Source organism: Odontesthes bonariensis, chromosome 15 (assembly GCF_027942865.1).
Source record: "Odontesthes bonariensis isolate fOdoBon6 chromosome 15, fOdoBon6.hap1, whole genome shotgun sequence".
In the NCBI taxonomy this organism is placed as follows: Eukaryota; Metazoa; Chordata; class Actinopteri; order Atheriniformes; family Atherinopsidae; genus Odontesthes; species Odontesthes bonariensis.
This window is the reverse complement of record NC_134520.1, coordinates 7,621,631-7,638,872: the sequence shown is the minus strand read 5'-3', so window position 1 is coordinate 7,638,872 and position 17,242 is coordinate 7,621,631. Positions and strand designations below refer to the sequence as shown.

The window sequence follows — 17,242 nt, the reverse complement described above, 5'->3', positions numbered from 1 at the left end:
CCAACTTTTAATTAGAAAATGTCAACATCTATGGTGGTTATTAATGCAGCTTGTTAGAAAAGGATGTAAAAAACAATATTTTGTTTATTTTTAGGAACTTGGACCCTTGCCACAGCTCCCACCAGGAAGCTGTGATGTAGCTGCTGAAAAGACAAAGAAAAACCAGGCGTCTCTCTATTTGGTAAATATACACACACAGTAAGGTTCAGAGTGAGTGGCTGAATCTCTTGAAAAAGGTCTCAAATGAATTTCAGGCCAGGTGGAGGAAAGTCTTTATTAGCCAGCATTCCTTGGTCCTCTTTTCCTCTTAGATCTTTTAGATGTTCAAGGTATACTTAAATCCATGATCCTGTTGCATTCTGGGTTTTTGGTTTTTTTTTTCTTAGCAAATTCTCTGTCTTTAATGAAACAGTTTTTCTATCTTTCTGCCATTTGATGGCTTTTTTAATTTTGGTCTTCCTAATCATGATTTAGTTTCCACAGAACACAATCCACTTTCCCCCTTAGAACTCCCAGGGGTTTGTTGACCTTAATTGATCCATTTGACTACCTGAGGGAGAATATAGGAAATAGGAACCTGTGAATTGAGAGCCAGCCACTTGATGTATGATGAACCAAAATTACCTCGGAATTTTTCTGAGTTAAACTCAGACCTCAGTTTTGGTCAGTTCCACAGTGTTTAGTTTAATTATTTTTGAGGCTATTTGTTGTTTATATGGATTATGCTTTGTCAATGTTAATAAACTTTTAGTAATATTTGGTCACCGAGCTGTGTTCTTTTGTTCAACCAGTCAATGAAAAACTCATGTTAGGAAAGCTCTTACACAGAGGTAGCAGCTTAAAAAGACCCTGAAGAGAAAGTTCTATTAACTTCTATCAGCCACTGTTGCTGCGGTTCAGTAAAAGTACTGAGAACTATGAAAGGGTAGCTGTGGTCCAAAAGCTCCTTGAAGCTATAATGTAACGTTCCCCACAACCAAACTACTTCTTAGTAAGCAATGTTCTGCTGGAAACTCAAGACATAGCTACATTTAGCTGAAAAATGGAAATATGTCAACTTGAATAAGTCTCTGATGAGTAGAACAAGTCCACTTGAGTGTCATCTGTATACTGCATCATTGTTAACATGCAACTCAAGGAAATCTCTACTTTTGTATGGAGGTCTTAATGCTCAGTGCCACAAATTTGCTGTAGTTTGATTGGTGACTTATATATGGAGCCCAAGCTGAAAAGAGTATTAAAAAATATTTGGATAAGGAATTGTTTTTGATTTTTTTCTAGATTTCTGATGCTGCTGGCTCTATGAAGACAACTTTGGTGGCTGATAAAAACCCATTCAAACAAGACATACTCTCTCAGAATGAATGCTACATCTTGGACAATGGAGTCGATAATAACATATTTGTCTGGAAAGGTATAAGACTTTAAACTCTTCCTTATTGCAACCTCTTGCTCTTTATATGAACTTTGTTTAATATGTTTGTTAATGCTCAGCTTGTTCATAGCAACAAATTGTTAGTCAACACTCTGTGGTTCCTCTCTATTTGAGAATTAATGACTCATTCAAAGATTTTTCCAAATTTGTCATCTCTGACCACTCATCACACCCCATACTGCAGGGCGGAACGCAAACACAGATGAGCGTAAAGCAGCACTGACCGTTGCACACAAGTTCATCAAAGATCACAATTACTCCCCAAAAACACAGGTAACATGTTCATGCCATGAAAGCCTGTGGCTAGAACTCTGCTCCTCTTATCACCTCTTCCCATTTACTTCCTCTTATGTGTTTCTGCCATTGACAGGTCCAGGTGTTTCCAGCAGGAGGTGAGACTACCTTGTTTAAGCAGTTCTTTTTCAAATGGTTGGAGGGAGAGGCTACAGGCCAGACATACACTGTGGGCCGCATTGCCAAGGTGGAGCAGATTCCCTTTGACTCCTCCAAACTCCACAGCAACAATGTCATGGCTGCTCAGCACGGCATGGTGGATGATGGCTCTGGAAAAGTCCAGGTAAAGTAATTTGCTTGTCTACAATCATGCTATTTTTTTTTATTCTATTTTTTTTTTTTACTATCAATGTGTTCATGTCATGATGGTGGGTGTAGATCTGGCGCGTGGAGGGAAGTGATAAAGCACCTGTGGACCCATCCAGTTATGGACATTTCTATGGAGGAGACTGTTACCTGGTGCTGTACTCCTACAATGATGGAGGCAGACAGAAGCATATCATCTACACTTGGTGGGTGCAACTTGTTCAGCATGGCCAGATTTTTCTATGAGGTGGCCCTAAGCAAAAGAGTCACTATGGGCCCCCATTCAGATCCATTTCTCTATCCCAATTTAGGAATCTGCTCCATAGGCAGAGTATTAAAAAATAATTTCTTTATGCTTTTAGCTTAAAAACTAGCTTTTAGACTTGTAATTGGTTAAAGTACATGATTAGTGTTACAAGAGCATACAACCTGTGTGATAAAAGATTTATCATACCATTCACACGTGAAAAAGTTTGTAATGTAGCGTTTGACCATTTGTTGGCTTTTGACATATGGGGACAAGCAAACTTCTGATCTCTTTAATATACTGCTAATAGATTAATAGAATAATGGATGTGAACTTTAAAAACCCACAAAAGAGGAAATTATTTGATCATTTATTCTGGAAAATGTTAACAGATGTTCTTCTGTTGAAAAAGGAAACATAACCTTGGTCTCAAAGGTATCACTGCTTCATTTAGCAGAAATAACTCCTTGTAGACAATTTACGCTATTAATCACCACTCTCTCTCTTTCTCTCTATATGTATATATACAGATATATATATATATCTGTATATATACAGATATATATATATATATATATATATATATATATCTGTATATATACATATACAATATTAACATTACTATCACTGTGGATTCACTGCAGGCAGGGGCAGAAGTGTACTCAGGATGAGCTTGCTGCTTCAGCTTTCCTCACTGTCAACCTGGATGATTCCATGGGAGGAATTGCTACGCAGGTGAGATAATAATATTACTCCAATTTTATTTTCATGGAGCCTGTTAGTTAACCTCACTCACGTCATCTGGCTGCGTTCACCAACTACACGCGGGGGCGTTCCCTTTCCTCACACAACCATCTGAGGAGCCTGGGAGTCATATGTGTTTCGTCCGATTAGAAAATAATCAGAGCCAATCATTAATCGCTGGGTGGGACTTTGGATGAATGGGCGGCGTTATGGCCGCCCATATTCATGCTCCAGAGGGCAGGAGTCAGGTAAGCTCTGAGCTACGTCACAGGTTGAGTCATTGGGAGTGGCTGCAGTGGCGTGTCAGTCAAGATGATGGACAGATTCTTCATCCAATCACATGTACGAGTTTTAGAAAAAATAGCCCCATTTGAAATCATGTCGGTTGTGGGCTCGTCCCAGATGGTATGCGAATACCAGAGGGCGGGAGTCAGGTAACCTGTTAGTGGCTTTAAAAGGAAATAAAACATTATTTCAAGGCCATATTTTATTACATGGAGCAGCAGCCGAACAACCCGCTGGTGGATGTCAGCGGTGAGGGAAGCCGTCAAGCTAAAGAAGGCAATCTTTAGGGTTTGGTGGTCCCATGGGTAACCTGAAGCAGCTGGCAGGTAGCAGTGGCTAAAAGGGCTGCAGGACCAACTACAGGGGACCACATTACTCAGTCTCCCCGGGAAGGTTTACTCCAGGGTATTGGAAAGAGTGTGGTTTTTGCCCAGGTCATGGAACAGTGGACCAGATCTATTCCCTTGCAAAGTTACTGAGGGTATACTGAGGGAGTTTGACCATCCTGTCTACATGTGTTTTGTAGACTTGGAAAAGGCTTACGACCATGTTCCCCGAGGGATTCTGTGGGGGGGTGCTGAGGGAGTATGGGGTACCGGAGTCGCTTTTACAAGCTATCTGGTGCCCTATAACAAAAGCAAGAGCTGTGTCCTCATTCTTGACATTAAGTCGAACTTGTTTACAATGCCTGTTGAACTCCGCCAAGGCTGCCCCTGGTCACGGATCCTGTTTGTGATTTTAATGGACAGGATCTCAAGGTGTAGTAATGGAGAGGAGGGCGTCTAGTTTGGGAACCTCAGGGTCGAATCTCTGCTTTTTGCGGATGGTGTGGCTCTGTTGGGTTCTTCAAGCCAAGACCTTCAGCGTGCACTGGAGTGGTTCGCAGCTGAGTGTAAAGTGGCTGAGATAAAAGTCAGCTTTTCCAAATCTGAGGCCATGATTCTCAATTGGAAAAAGGTGGAATGTTCACATGTTAGGGATGAATTCCTGCCTCAGACGAAGGAGCTTAGGTATCTGGGTATATTGTTCATGAGTAATGGAAGGTTGGAGTGAGAGATGGACAGATGGATTGGGGCTTTGTCAGTTGTAATGAGGGAGCTGTTCCGGTCCGTTGTGGTAAAGAGGGAGCTGAACCAGAAGGCAAAGCTTTCAATTAACTGGTCCATCTTTGTTCCAACCCACACCTATGGTCACAAAATCTGGGTAGTGACTAAAAGAACGAGATTGTAGATACAAGCGGCTGAAATGGGTTTCTTTTGGAGAGTGGCTGGATTCAGCCCGGCCCTCCGGAAGGAACTCGGAGTAGAGCCACTGCTCCTCCACATTGAAAAGAATCAGCTGAGATGGTTTTTGCATCTGGTTAGGATGCCTCCTGGTTGCCTCCCTTTGGAGGTTTTCCAGGCACGTCCTACTGGGAGGAGGCCCCAGGGCAGACCCAGGACTCACTGGAGGGATTATATGCCCCTTCTGGCTGGGAACGCCGCAGGATTCCCCAGGAGCAGCTGGAGAGTGTTGCTGGGGAGAGGGATGTCTGTTTTTTTCCTGAACCTGTTACCCAACCTTGGATAAGCAGATGACAATGGATGGATGGACATTGTAGTTATACTCATGCAACAAGATTAAATATCTTGCATAGTAGAGCAGCAGTTCACTTAGACACGACAAAGAGTACACAAGGAGATCTGTCTGCTGAGAGAGGAGCACATTTTATCTGAATAAATAGCCTTATGAATTGATTGTGAGACTTATCACAGTCTTCTTAATGCTCAACAGAAAAGCAAATAAGAGTATTCCTGAAATGTTTTACTGTTTCTTTACATTTACATTCAGAAGAGGTTTTTATCCAAAAAACTGAACAACAGTCAAGCTTCGGTAGGGTTACAAACTGTGCTGCTAAGTTTTTTCTAGCATTCAAAGTTACACTTTACAGCTACAGCACACATAACTTGAGTAAACATACAGGGTGAGTTACTGCTGTCTCTCTGCAGGTTCGGGTCACTCAGGGCCAAGAGCCGCCTCATCTGGTGAGCTTGTTTAAGGACAGGCCTTTGGTTGTCCACCTGGGTGGGACATCTCGAAAGAGTGGCGACAGCAAGCCCAGCAGCTCACGTCTCTTCCACATTCGACAGAGCTCCACCAAAGCCACAAGAGCCGTTGAGGTCAGCTTTGTTGGTTACACTCAGCCCACATAAACAGACGCTATTAAATGAACAGTAGACCCAATTTCCCCCTCACTTTGTGTGTTACTCGTCCAGGTGGTACCCACAGCCTCCTCTCTGAACACCAACGATGTCTTTGTGCTGAAGTCCCCTAATTCCCTGTTCATGTGGGAGGGAAAAGGAGCAAGTCCAGATGAGATAGCTGCAGCTAAGTATGTTTCCAGCCTTCTGGGTGGAACTGCCACTGAGGTGGATGAGACTAAGGAGCCAGGTCAGTGACAAAAACAAAGTATTGATTACTACAAGATGGTAGTGTATAACATTTTCTGGGAAAAACTATTGTTATCTCTATGTTGCCAGCTGGTTTCTGGGCAGCACTGGGAGGGAAGAAAGACTACCAGACCTCCAAGTCCCTGCAGAAAATGGGCAGACCTCCAAGGCTGTTTGGCTGCTCAAACAAGACCGGCAGGCTGATAGTGAGTTTTCAAGTTTCCATCAATTTTGATTGATAGAATAACGTTCTTATTTATCTTATTTTGGATGTGAACAATCATATTGTTATATATTTAGATTTTATATGTACCCATAAGCAAGTTTTACTCAATATTTAGGCAGAAGAGGTGCCTGGCGACTTCTCGCAGATTGATCTGGCCACTGATGATGTCATGATTCTGGACACTTGGGATCAGGTATGCCACCAATTATGATGAATATCATGGGTCATATAAATCCCCTTTCTACCTCTAAACTGGTTTTATTTTTTTTATCCCCCAGATCTTTGTTTGGATTGGAAAGGATGCTAATATGGCAGAGAAAACAGGAGCACCCAAGATTGGTAAAATAAACAGCAAAAGTATAAATTATAGAACAAACTTCAGTTCAGAAATGTATCCTTGTCTTCCTTTTAGCCCAAGACTACGTGACTTCAGATCCCTCTGGCCGTCGTGGTATCCCAATCACCACCATCAAGCAAGGGCAGGAGCCACCCTCCTTCGCTGGCTGGTTCCATGCTTGGGACCCCAAGTTGTGGGAGAAAGATCTTTTGAAATGCATGCAAGCCTATACCAAAAAGTATTAGTTGAAAAAAGACAAAGAAATAGCCTCTATGAAACATTTGTTTCATATATTGTTGAACTTAAAGCATAATCAAAATATTGTGAGCTTAGAATTTCAGACCTTTACATATGTAGGGCAGCAACTGCTGCTGAGAAATGTTCTTGAATTTTTTTTTTTGTTGTTGTTGCTTGGTTTCATGAATTGATTTGGTTACAACAATAAATTTACAGGTTTCTACCATACACGGAAAAATATGCAATGCATTGCCTTCTAAGTTACACGTGATCTTCGAAAAGTTACAATTTACATGTTTCAGAGATGAGGTGATGGTATTCAAATAAAAATGATAAAATCATGTTTTTGTCGCTTTAAATTTGACAAAAGTATGCTATTTACATAATAGATCGTAATGAAAAATTCTGATACTGAATTTCAATAAAAACATAATTCTCTGATCCTGTGCTTTTGCAGTCAAGTCTTTTATGTTTTCCACATCTTCAGTTCACTGCAACAATAGACTTGTTATCACTAGCCTAAATCCTTCATATGCGGCAGCCCCATGTGTAGGCCACGCTTGATGATAATCTCCAGACCATGCGCACAAGGGTTCTGCTGAGTTGCAGGTTTGAGGATTAAGGAGTGGGCTTTAAGAGTGCCTCACGTCGCCTTTTACCTCGCTTCTTTTGTTCGCTTTCATTTTATGCTGCTGTTGCTGCAAGACAAACACTAACCGGGCACAATGAACCAGAAAGTGGTACTCATCACTGGCTGCTCCTCTGGGATTGGCCTTGCTCTGGCGACCCGCATAGCAGGAGATGAGAAGAAGAGATTCATGGGTAAATTTCTAAACGTTTAACCTGCTGTGGTTGACAGCTGCTTTTCTGTAACTAATAATAGAATAGAATTGAAAAATACTTTATTCATCCCGCAGTGGGGAAATTAAAAAAATAATGTCAGGATCATTTCAAAAGAGATCAATGTTCAAAGTTTCTGTTTTGCATATATTTCATATTGGGAGGGGAGAAAAAAAATGTTATGATGCATAAGTTGTATTTTTACTGAAAAGAGTGGAGAAAGAATTTTCAGGAGAGCATGGTAGTATCTTTTAAAATGTTTCATCCCACATTGTCTTTCAACTTTACCTTGAGCTGCTGCCTGGGCTCTTCACTTTAGCCCTCTTTACTAGAAATAAATAATCAGGCCTTGGGAGCACTACTCTATTTGTGAGAATGCTATTGTTTTCCTGTTTCCCTTTATTATTCCATATTCTTAATTCTTCCGTACGTTTTTCGCAGTTTTCATTTTCAGCTTTTTCTAATATTCAACTAAATTTTCAAACAAATTCCTCTAACTTTCATACAGTTTAACAAACAGAATCCAATTGTACCTTAAAATGTAGGAAAATTTGTCTTCTTTCAGCCAATATGTCAGGCCCCGGCTGTAATTCAGGACGCAGATGCAGGGATTACGGTTCTTCATTAAAGGGAACAGGGTCAAATCTCCGAGACAGAGAAATCAATGCAGGCGATAAAATGATCTCAGATACACTTCTTCTAAAAATGCAAAAAGCATGGCTATAACAATTACTAAAATAATAATCGTTCCACTAAAAGGAGGAAAACACTGTAAAACGTTACTAAAAATCAGTCCTGCTACAAAGGTCTAGCAGACTAAGGGCATAAAAACAGAAAAACACTCCTGAAAACTGGAGGCACTGGACTATGAAAAGTTTAAGTAAACAAAGAATCGCTCCACACGGAGGAAACAAAAGGCTACGATATCATTAACTAGATTGAACCAAACTAATATATGAAAATTACAACTCAAAATCTGTATCTAGGAGGAATCGGAAAAATCCAAATGACAACTGTGAACAAGGCTGTGCCTTAACTGTGGTACGGCTAGAGTGAACGCATGCAGACAGACAAGAACCAATACGACACACTGGCACAAGACAAAGAGAGACGCAGGCTCTTACACAGGGTGACTGGGAACAGGTGGAAACATTCAGCAGACAATCAGACCCATGAGGAAAGGCAAGTGAGCTGAAACGAGAGGAGAGTTATTTTTTCAAAATAAAACAGGAAATGACAAGACAAGACATGGAGACAGGACAAAAACCCACTTGACCTCACCGCCGTGTGACACAATGTGACTACTAAAGAGCTCACATTTACATAATTTCAGCTATGGGCCTTGAAGCGAGAGAAGCTTTTCAAATTCTCTCACTAACTCCAATGGAAAGTTTGGTCTGACACAGCAGACAGCTTCAAGTGTGTTCAACTCGCTGCCGTTTAAAAATCTTTCACTCCATTTAAATAAAAACTACATTACTACACTACGTTCCTTTTTTTTCTTCTATTATTACAGAATTTATATTGAATTATTTTGGACTGAATACTGACTTAAAGCTGCAACTTGAATCTCAGCTATTTTTATACAGTCTCAATGCAAAGTTTTAGAGGACACTCAAAACTTGAAGGATTAAATCCAGTTTCATAGTGATGAATATAAAAGATTGCAGCACTGCAATTGAATTACTAATTTATTTGTTATAGTCAAGCAGAAATCTTCACAAACATGAAAATACCTGTAACCTAGATTTATCCATTACCGAGCCATCTGTACAGTTATGTTGCACAACCAATCTACTTCTGACTGACCATCAAAAGATAATATACTATCTAAAACATGTAAAAAATGGCTGTACAACACCCTGGTTTTAGGTAATTGAGAGGTAATGAGGGCTTTTGGATTCTTTGGAGATGATTCATTCAGTGTTAGAACCAGTTATTATGTTAGAGTTACGATCATTTATAGATAGAATAAATAGATAAACAACAATGGAAAAACCCTTGTAACCTGTGCTTGTAACCCCTCATTTGACCAGATTTACATTCAGTTTCTTTTAAACATCTAAGTAAGAAAATATTTTATTACTTAAACTGAATATTGGCTGATTAGTTAAAATGTTACTTTTATCAAATCACAAAAATGGAAGCTTTTTCTTTTTCTCTCAGCTATATAAAACCCCATTACCAATCAAGTTGCGATGCTGTGTGAGAAATAGATCAAAACAGAATGCAATTACATATGATAAATCAATATTTTATTCACAATAGAACATAGAAAACATATCAAATGTTGAAAGTGGGACATTTTACTATTTATGGCAGCAGGGCTAGAAAAGGCTGGAAAAGTAAGTGTTACTCAAAATAAACAGCTGGAAAAATATAATGCAACTTATTTGGTTAATTGACAATAGGTCTGTAACATGATTGGGAATAAAAAGAGCACCTTCGAGAGGCAGAGACTCTTAGGACGGGGGCAGGAGGTTCAGTAATCTGCAAGAAACATCATCTACAAATTGTGGAGCAATCTAAAATTGTGAAGACTTTAAATATTCCATCATCTGCAGTACTTAGTATCATCAAAAGACTAAGAATCTGGAGACATTTCTGTGCACAAGGGACACGGCAAAAATTTGGGTGCCAATGATCTTCAGGGTCATGCATTAAAATCAGTGATGATTCTGTCATGAAAATCACTGCAAAGTGGAAGTCTTGATAACTTTCAATCAGGCTTCCGACGTCATCACAGCACTGAAACAGCTCTGGTCAAAGTGTTAAACGACATTAGGTTGAATACTGATTCTGGTAATGTTTCAGTCCTGGTTCTGTTGGACCTCAGTTTGATACTGTAGATCACAGAATCCTGTTGCACAGGCTGGAAAACTGGGTTGGACTTTCTGGAGCGGTCCTTAACTGGTTCAGGTCCTACTTAGAAGGCCAGAGTTATTTTGTTACAATTGGCAGCTATGAATCTGAGCGAGTGGCCATGACTTGTGGAGTCCCCCAGGGGTCAATTCTTGTACTACTTCTGTTTAACTTGTATATTCTCCCTCTGGGTCCGATATTACAGAACTTTAACATCAATTATCACAGTTATGCAGACGATACACAACTCTATGTGTCTCTGTCACCTGACGACTGCAGCCCAGCAGACGTACTGTGTCAGTGTCTGGAAGAAATAAACACCTGGATGAGAGAGAATTTTCTACAATTAAATGAAGACAAAACTGAGATCATTCTGTTTGGGAGCAAAGAGAAGAGGGTCAGCATTGGTAAATATCTTGACAATCACTGATGTTTGTAACCTTGGAGTGTTGATAGACTCAGATCTGACTTTCAGCAGCCACATCAAAGCTGTCACCAAGGCAGCTTTTTACCATCTCAGAAATATCAACAGAATTAAAGGTTTCCTCTCCCAAAAAGACCAGGAGAAACTCATCCATGCATTCATCTCCAGTAGACTCGATTACTGTAATAGTCTTCTAACTGGACTTCCCAAAAAGAGCATTAAAAATCTGCAGATCATCCAGAATGCTGCTGCTAGAGTTTTAACCAGGACTAAGAGATCAAACCAGTTTTAAAATCTTTACACTAGCTTCCAGTCAGTCACAGAATAGATTTTAAAAGCCTGCGGATGGTTTACAAATCCCAGAACGGTTTAGGCCCAAAATGCATCTGTGATATGTTCAGAGAATATAAAGCCAGCAGAGCTCTAAGATCCAAGGACTCAGGTCAGCTAGTCCAGTTCAGAGTCCAAACTAAACATGGAGAAGCAGAATTTAGCTGTTATGCTGCAAACAAGTGGAACTACCTGCCAGTGGAGATTAAACTTTCTCCAAATGTAGACATTTTTAAATCAAGGTTAAAAACATTTCTTTTCTCATGTGTCTATGCATGAAATCTGCACGATATCTTTTAACTCTAGACTGTTGCTTTGAATTGTTTTGTACATGAAATGTGCTATATAAATAAATTTGACTTTGACTTTGCATGAGCTCAGGAATACTTCCAAAAATGACTCTCCATAAACACAGTACCATCCACAATTGCACATTAAAGCTCTATCGTACAAAAAAGAAGTCATATGTGGATATGATCCAGAAACAGAGACATCTTCTCTGGGAAGAGTTAATCCAAAATGGACTGAGGCAAAGTGAAGAACTGTCCTGTGATCAGACGAATTGTAATCAATTATAATAATTGATTTGGAAATCCCAGATGCTGCATCCTCTGAAATAAACAGTACAAGGGACTATCCGGCTTGTTATCAGCACTCAGTTCAAAAGCTTGCATCTCTGATTTTATAGTAGTGCTTTAATGCATATGGAAAACAGCTGGTCCCCTCAAATCCCAGACATTTGAAAGATGTTGTTAAAATAAGAGGGGATGCCACACAGTGGGTAACATGGTTCTGTCCCAACTTTTCTGAGACATGTTGTTGCCATCAAAGTCCAGATTAAAAAAATGCTCTTCATGAAGTAGCACGATGGCTCATTTTTAACATTTGATATATTTTCTATGTTCTATACTGTACAAAATGTTTTATTTACATTTTACAGAGCTTCAAACCTTTTACAAAACTTGAGTTATAAATGGCAGCACTGCCTCAAATAATGTATTTTTTCTTGCTTTTTTTTGTTAAAGTCTATGCAACCATGCGGAACCTTAGCAAAGGCGAGGCACTGATTGAGGCGGCCGGTCGGACGCTGGGCAGGACCTTAGAAATCAAACTGCTGGATGTGTGTGATGAGGATTCTATCAAAGCCTGCGTGGACAGCCTGCCTGATCGCAGGGTGGACATTCTCAGTAAGTATTCTAATTTGGTTCAAAGCAGTCTTACAAAAGTTTTAAACACAAGGTTCCTCAGGTGTATTTATCATGTATCATTTATGTATTTGTGTATATGTTCTTGGTCTGTAACAACTGTGCAGCACATGCTTTCATAACATGTCTGACTCTTCTTGGTTTTCTGTTACAGTAAGTAATGCTGGGATGGGCCTAATTGGGCCCATTGAATGTCAGTCTATTGATGAGATGAAAACTGTCATGGATACCAACTTCTTTGGACTTGTGCGATTACTGAAAGAAATCCTGCCTGACATGAAGAGGAGGAAGAGAGGCCATATTGTGGTCATCAGCAGCGTTATGGGTATTCAGGGTGAGGACAACTGCTATTCATTATCATTAGACCATTTCTTATTTAGTGTATTAATAGTCTCCTTCTCTGTTCTAGGAATATTATTTAACGACGTCTACGCAGCATCCAAGTTCGCAGTGGAAGGCTTTTGTGAAAGCTTAGCAATACAAGCCCTGAGGTTTAATCTGAAGTAAGATACAGATTCCCTTAAACTGCCGTCTATAAAGAACACAGAAACTACTTACATGTTTGGCCATTTCATTTTGCACAGGCTTTTCTGTGATAGTTCAAATGTGCCAACAAAGCTGTGGGTCAGAGAAAGAACATCCCTCTAGTATTTTTGCTTGCATGAAAATACCCGTAAACCAGGCTTATCCATATCAGAAACATCTGTGCAGTCATGTTGCACAACCAACCCATCACTGTCTCACCATTAAAATGCTAGTTAAAGATTGTCATGAAAAGTAACAACAGCACAGTTTTATGCAAGTTCTAACACAGAACCAATGAGTTAGGGAATATCGAAGCTTAGCAGCATGGCTTCAATAAGGATTAGAATAACTGGAATGTATTTCATACACGTTACATGTCAGTAATTCTTAGTGCTTTTCACTTTTTGTACTGCGAGTAAAATGATTATGATTTTCATTGCACTTCTCATCCTTCCTCAGCATCAGCCTGATAGAGCCAGGTCCGGTGATAACAGAGTTTGAACGTAAGGTTTACGATGAGGGCTTGAAGACTGATCTCAGCAAAGCTGACAAAGTGACTGCTGATATGTTCACAAACATCTACCTGAAGAATTACAAACAAATCTTTGAAACCCTTGGGCAAACTGCTGTGGATGTAGCAGAGGTATGCTATTGTTCAACCACAAATACACCTAATCTCATCATTTGATATTAATTCCTTGCAACAGAGTGATCTTAAAGAATCTGCATCTAGGGTTTATATTTGCACTTTTCCTCTTAGCATACCCACAAGATCATCACCATGGAGAATCCTCCTTTCCGTCATCAGACAAACACTCTTTACACCCCGATGACCACACTCAAGTATGCTGACCCCAATGGTGATCTTCCAATTGACACATTTTACAAAATGGTCTTCGAACATGACAAGGTCTTCAATGCTAGCCTGAACTTCCTCAAGCTGCTGCGCTGGAGAAGCCGAAAGAGCTTTACCTTGGAAAAGGAGAAAAGCAAATGAGGGATTTCTTAGCAAGCACAGTCCAAAAATCATTCCTCTTTTCTTTTGTTTTGTTCAGCTTTAAGACTTGTGTGATCAAATGCTGAAATAAAGAAATTGATATTCCTGAATAGTGGTAATGGTCCCTTTTTTTATGTGTTTGCCACAGGTTTTAAACCACAATTCATATAATTTATATGCAGCCTCATTGTGTTTGTGTGTTTTTTAAGCATAGTCAAGCATGAAATTGAAAAATCATTCCATAGTACATAGTATTTTGCTTATCAGATGTCTCTGACAAATTGTGTTAATGACACTAGATTATGTAAGCCTTAAGGTATTTACACATTGCCTAATCTGGGATTCAGCTGTTTTGCTCTGATCCTCACACCATAATGAGCTCAACTCTATGAGAGTTTATTTTTAGTAGTTCTTATATTTCAGTGGTTAATTGAACAACAACAGGAACAAAATTATATAACGTGAAACAAGCTGTACTCTGAGTGAACGCTGAGCGGCGGTGAACAGTAGTTGCCCTACTTCAAAAGCCTCTCGGTGACGCGCAGTTTCCGAGTCTTTATTTGACGTTATATCCGGACAACTTTAAGCTAATGTTACCCAGAATACATAATGTTCAATTCATTGCTATAAGCCTTAAGTTTATTAAATGTTTTGGTTCCTTATGCGATGTAAACCTGAGCAACTTGAATAGTTTTGACAATTTAATTTTAGTCTTCGCCAACGTGAGGCTAACTATTAAGTTGCATATGCAAGGGGCTCTTTATTGTTAGCCTAGCTTTAGCCATGCTCTCAGCCTCCGCTTTCACTTGTCTTCAGCTGTACGGCTTGCTTGCGACAGGGACCACAGCTACTAGCTAGCTTGGTGGCTTGCATGTTAAGTTATTTTTTTATAGTGTTAACGTATTTGTATTCTGTTATTTGTGCTATAACTTTTGTTAGAACTTTACCTTTCTGTCAAATTCCGTATAAGGACGTCGATAAACAGAAACGGCCTATTGTTTGTTTTGACACGCACAAATAGCAATTAGCGTGTCTAGCCAGCTAACTTTTAGGAAACGTCTCATCGATTAATTTACTTCATGCATGTTGACTTACTATTGACCTGGATGGTATACTTTATCTACGGGAACTCAAGAAGGCTCTTTAACCACTGGTAAAATCCCTCCCTTACATTTTAAACAAGCGGAGTTGAGGGTTGTTTTTTCATCTTATCTTTTTTTAGGTAATTTTTTTCTTGCCACGATGGCTTCCTCCTCTGGAAACGACGACGACCTCACCATTCCGAGAGCAGCAATCAACAAGATGATTAAAGAAACTCTCCCTAACGTACGAGTCGCGAACGACGCCAGGGAGCTTGTAGTTAACTGCTGCACAGAGTTTATCCATCTAATTTCCTCAGAAGCCAATGAAATATGCAACAAATCCGACAAGAAGACCATATCTCCCGAGCATGTCATCAACGGTGAGCCCCGACACATTGGGGAGGGTATGTGTCCTAATTTTGAACCACTGAAAGTCATTCTTACACTTTCACCTTTTGTTTTCGCATTGCAGCCCTCGAGAGCCTTGGTTTCGGATCATACATAACAGAAGTGAAAGACGTTCTGCAAGAGTGTAAAACAGTTGCTCTGAAGAGGAGGAAGGCCAGCTCTCGACTGGAGAACCTGGGCATCCCAGAAGAGGAGCTCCTCAGACAACAACAGGAATTATTTGCTAAGGTATGATCCGTATCAGTAAATGACTAACAAACTTTGCATGTCCCATGCCTCCTACCCCTGTAGGATGTGTAGATGGATGCAATTGGAATGACTGGAGTAGCTCCAATTTGCAGGTGGAGATGCTGCCACTGTGCTATAAAATTCTAACATAATTTGCAAAATGGGCACTTAGATGTGAGAGAAACACTTTGATATACTCATTTAGTGTTGGACGCTCTGAAGATAATGACACGTACACTGGAAACATTGTGCCTGTGTGCCACCAACTTTGTTATCCGCTTTTTTATGGAAATGATAATGTACTCTACTTTTGGAATTATTTCTAGACAAACATATATATATATATATATTAGAGTCTCTGTGTTTTGAAAGTGTCGATGCAACACTCATGATGCATCAGGCTTTATGGATCTGAATGGGTTTGATACAGCAGCTCTTAAACTCAAGCACGTATAATTAATCAGTCTTAATGTTACATAATTCAGTTTTTTGTTATATATTTTTTTCAATACCCAATACATTGTAGTATTGGGATGATACATGTAAGGGGGAAAATAACTATGATGTTTTACCTCTAAAAAGACAAACGTGACCATCTTGGTCATTTGTTTCGCTAAGTGTTTTGCCTTCTCATGTCTCTGAACTGTGTTTGTGCAGGCGCGGCAGCAGCAGGCCGAGCTCGCCCAGCAGGAGTGGTTGCAGATGCAGCAGGCCGCCCAGCAGGCACAGATGGCGGCAGCATCTGCCAGCGCAGCCCAACAGGCCGGCTCCTCTCAGGATGAAGATGAGGATGATGACATGTGATCCCAGGATATCATTCAACTTGTCCAGATTGCGTCCTGGGACAGTGCTGGCACACAAACCACCTAGTGCTGTCATCGGCAGAGACATGAGACGTGTTTGACTCCTTGAAAATGCACTTTTGAAATGAACAGTAAAGAGAGAGGTAGGAGGGGGTTTCACCGAAGCCCCACATTAAGATACCAGAACCTGAAAGTGATTTCGATTGAAAGACTGTTAATGAAGTTTATGATTAATCTAATTTTTCCTATTTTTTTTAGTTTCCTCTCTTTAATAACATCTTGATATCACGTTGTACTTTGTATATTTCTGGATGTGTTATGACCACACTGAAGGCAGACGCACATGTCGGTGAATTTAGGTGATTACGCAGCAAGTCTGTGCTCCTTCAGGTTCTGCACCAGAAGACTTGTGTATGGCATCCTTAGTGCTCACTCACATTCAGTGCTTTAGGAAAACTGCTCTTGAATGATTCTAGAGTATCCGATTCCTCCTCATTTGGTCTTTGGTGGTCCTTTTTATTGTAAGGATTTTCTTTTCCCCCTCCTCGGAATATTTGTTAAAAGTGGATTGTTTGAGAGGTTGTGAATATTGAATTTGTTATGTCACCTTAAAAAATAAATGGACATTTTGTTTAATTTTAGCTTATTTGGATACTTTGTTCCATTTTCTTTTCTTATAGAACCACCTACAGTATTAGTGATTAGCTACACCTATGAGAAGCTGAATATTTTTGTTTAATAGAACCAAAGACGGAGGACAGATAACAGCCCAAAGTTTGTTTTTAAAGGTGTAGGTGCTACTGTGATTTTCACTGCTGATTCCACATCAGTGTAGAAAAAGTTAGGGATTATTAACCTACAACTTTGATATTTAAGGGGACTTTGTTATTTCCCTTCTTCTTGGGTACAGCATTAAAACATTTGCATCATGACTTTGGTCAATCCTCCGTGTAAAAACAAGTAACCTAGTTGTGATACACATTCACTTGCCTATACTA

At 39.9% G+C, this 17,242-nt stretch overlaps 3 protein-coding genes across 5 annotated transcripts in view; all 3 read left to right on the top strand.

Moving 5' to 3' along the window:
- scinla (scinderin like a) overlaps positions 1-6,981 on the top strand; it is a 56,881-nt gene extending 49,900 nt beyond the window's left edge. For both annotated transcript variants that reach the window (XM_075484907.1, XM_075484906.1), the window contains exons 7-18: positions 95-181; positions 1,282-1,414; positions 1,620-1,708; positions 1,806-2,012; positions 2,108-2,241; positions 2,927-3,017; positions 5,300-5,470; positions 5,567-5,741; positions 5,831-5,946; positions 6,082-6,159; positions 6,245-6,305; positions 6,379-6,981. In XM_075484907.1, coding sequence (XP_075341022.1) covers positions 95-181; positions 1,282-1,414; positions 1,620-1,708; positions 1,806-2,012; positions 2,108-2,241; positions 2,927-3,017; positions 5,300-5,470; positions 5,567-5,741; positions 5,831-5,946; positions 6,082-6,159; positions 6,245-6,305; positions 6,379-6,548 — 1,512 coding nt within the window. In that variant the 3' untranslated portion in view covers positions 6,549-6,981. The remainder of the gene's footprint in view (positions 1-94; positions 182-1,281; positions 1,415-1,619; positions 1,709-1,805; positions 2,013-2,107; positions 2,242-2,926; positions 3,018-5,299; positions 5,471-5,566; positions 5,742-5,830; positions 5,947-6,081; positions 6,160-6,244; positions 6,306-6,378) is intronic.
- A 176-nt stretch (positions 6,982-7,157) lies between these two features.
- On the top strand, positions 7,158-13,833 carry LOC142400991 (retinol dehydrogenase 8). Its single transcript, XM_075486227.1, has 6 exons — positions 7,158-7,362; positions 12,022-12,183; positions 12,356-12,535; positions 12,611-12,704; positions 13,186-13,369; positions 13,487-13,833. Exons 1-6 carry the CDS (start codon positions 7,266-7,268, stop codon positions 13,721-13,723), a joined length of 954 nt encoding a protein of 317 aa, XP_075342342.1. The 5' UTR covers positions 7,158-7,265; the 3' UTR covers positions 13,724-13,833.
- Positions 13,834-14,286: 453 nt separating this feature from the next.
- On the top strand, positions 14,287-16,880 carry dr1 (down-regulator of transcription 1). 2 transcript variants are annotated; one of them, XM_075486226.1, is made up of 4 exons: positions 14,287-14,585; positions 14,946-15,185; positions 15,278-15,441; positions 16,099-16,880. In XM_075486226.1, the coding sequence occupies exons 2-4, from the start codon at positions 14,966-14,968 to the stop codon at positions 16,243-16,245; spliced, it is 531 nt and encodes a 176-aa protein (XP_075342341.1). In that variant the 5' UTR covers positions 14,287-14,585; positions 14,946-14,965; the 3' UTR covers positions 16,246-16,880. The 2 variants fall into 2 exon arrangements, with proteins under 2 accessions (XP_075342341.1, XP_075342340.1); XM_075486225.1 differs by having other exon boundaries at positions 14,287-14,876.
- The last annotated feature ends 362 nt before the right edge of the window (positions 16,881-17,242 follow it).

Coding starts and splice junctions, on each gene's coding strand:
- LOC142400991 (XM_075486227.1), top strand. CDS start 7,266: ATGAACCAGAAAGTGGTACTCATCACTGGCTGCTCCTCTGGGATTGGC. Junction 12,536..12,610: donor CAGCGTTATGGGTATTCAGG/GTGAGGACAACT, acceptor TCTCTGTTCTAG/GAATATTATTTAACGACGTC. Junction 13,370..13,486: donor CTGCTGTGGATGTAGCAGAG/GTATGCTATTGT, acceptor TTTTCCTCTTAG/CATACCCACAAGATCATCAC.
- dr1 (XM_075486226.1), top strand. CDS start 14,966: ATGGCTTCCTCCTCTGGAAACGACGACGACCTCACCATTCCGAGAGCA. Junction 15,186..15,277: donor TCCCGAGCATGTCATCAACG/GTGAGCCCCGAC, acceptor TTCGCATTGCAG/CCCTCGAGAGCCTTGGTTTC. Junction 15,442..16,098: donor AACAGGAATTATTTGCTAAG/GTATGATCCGTA, acceptor GTGTTTGTGCAG/GCGCGGCAGCAGCAGGCCGA.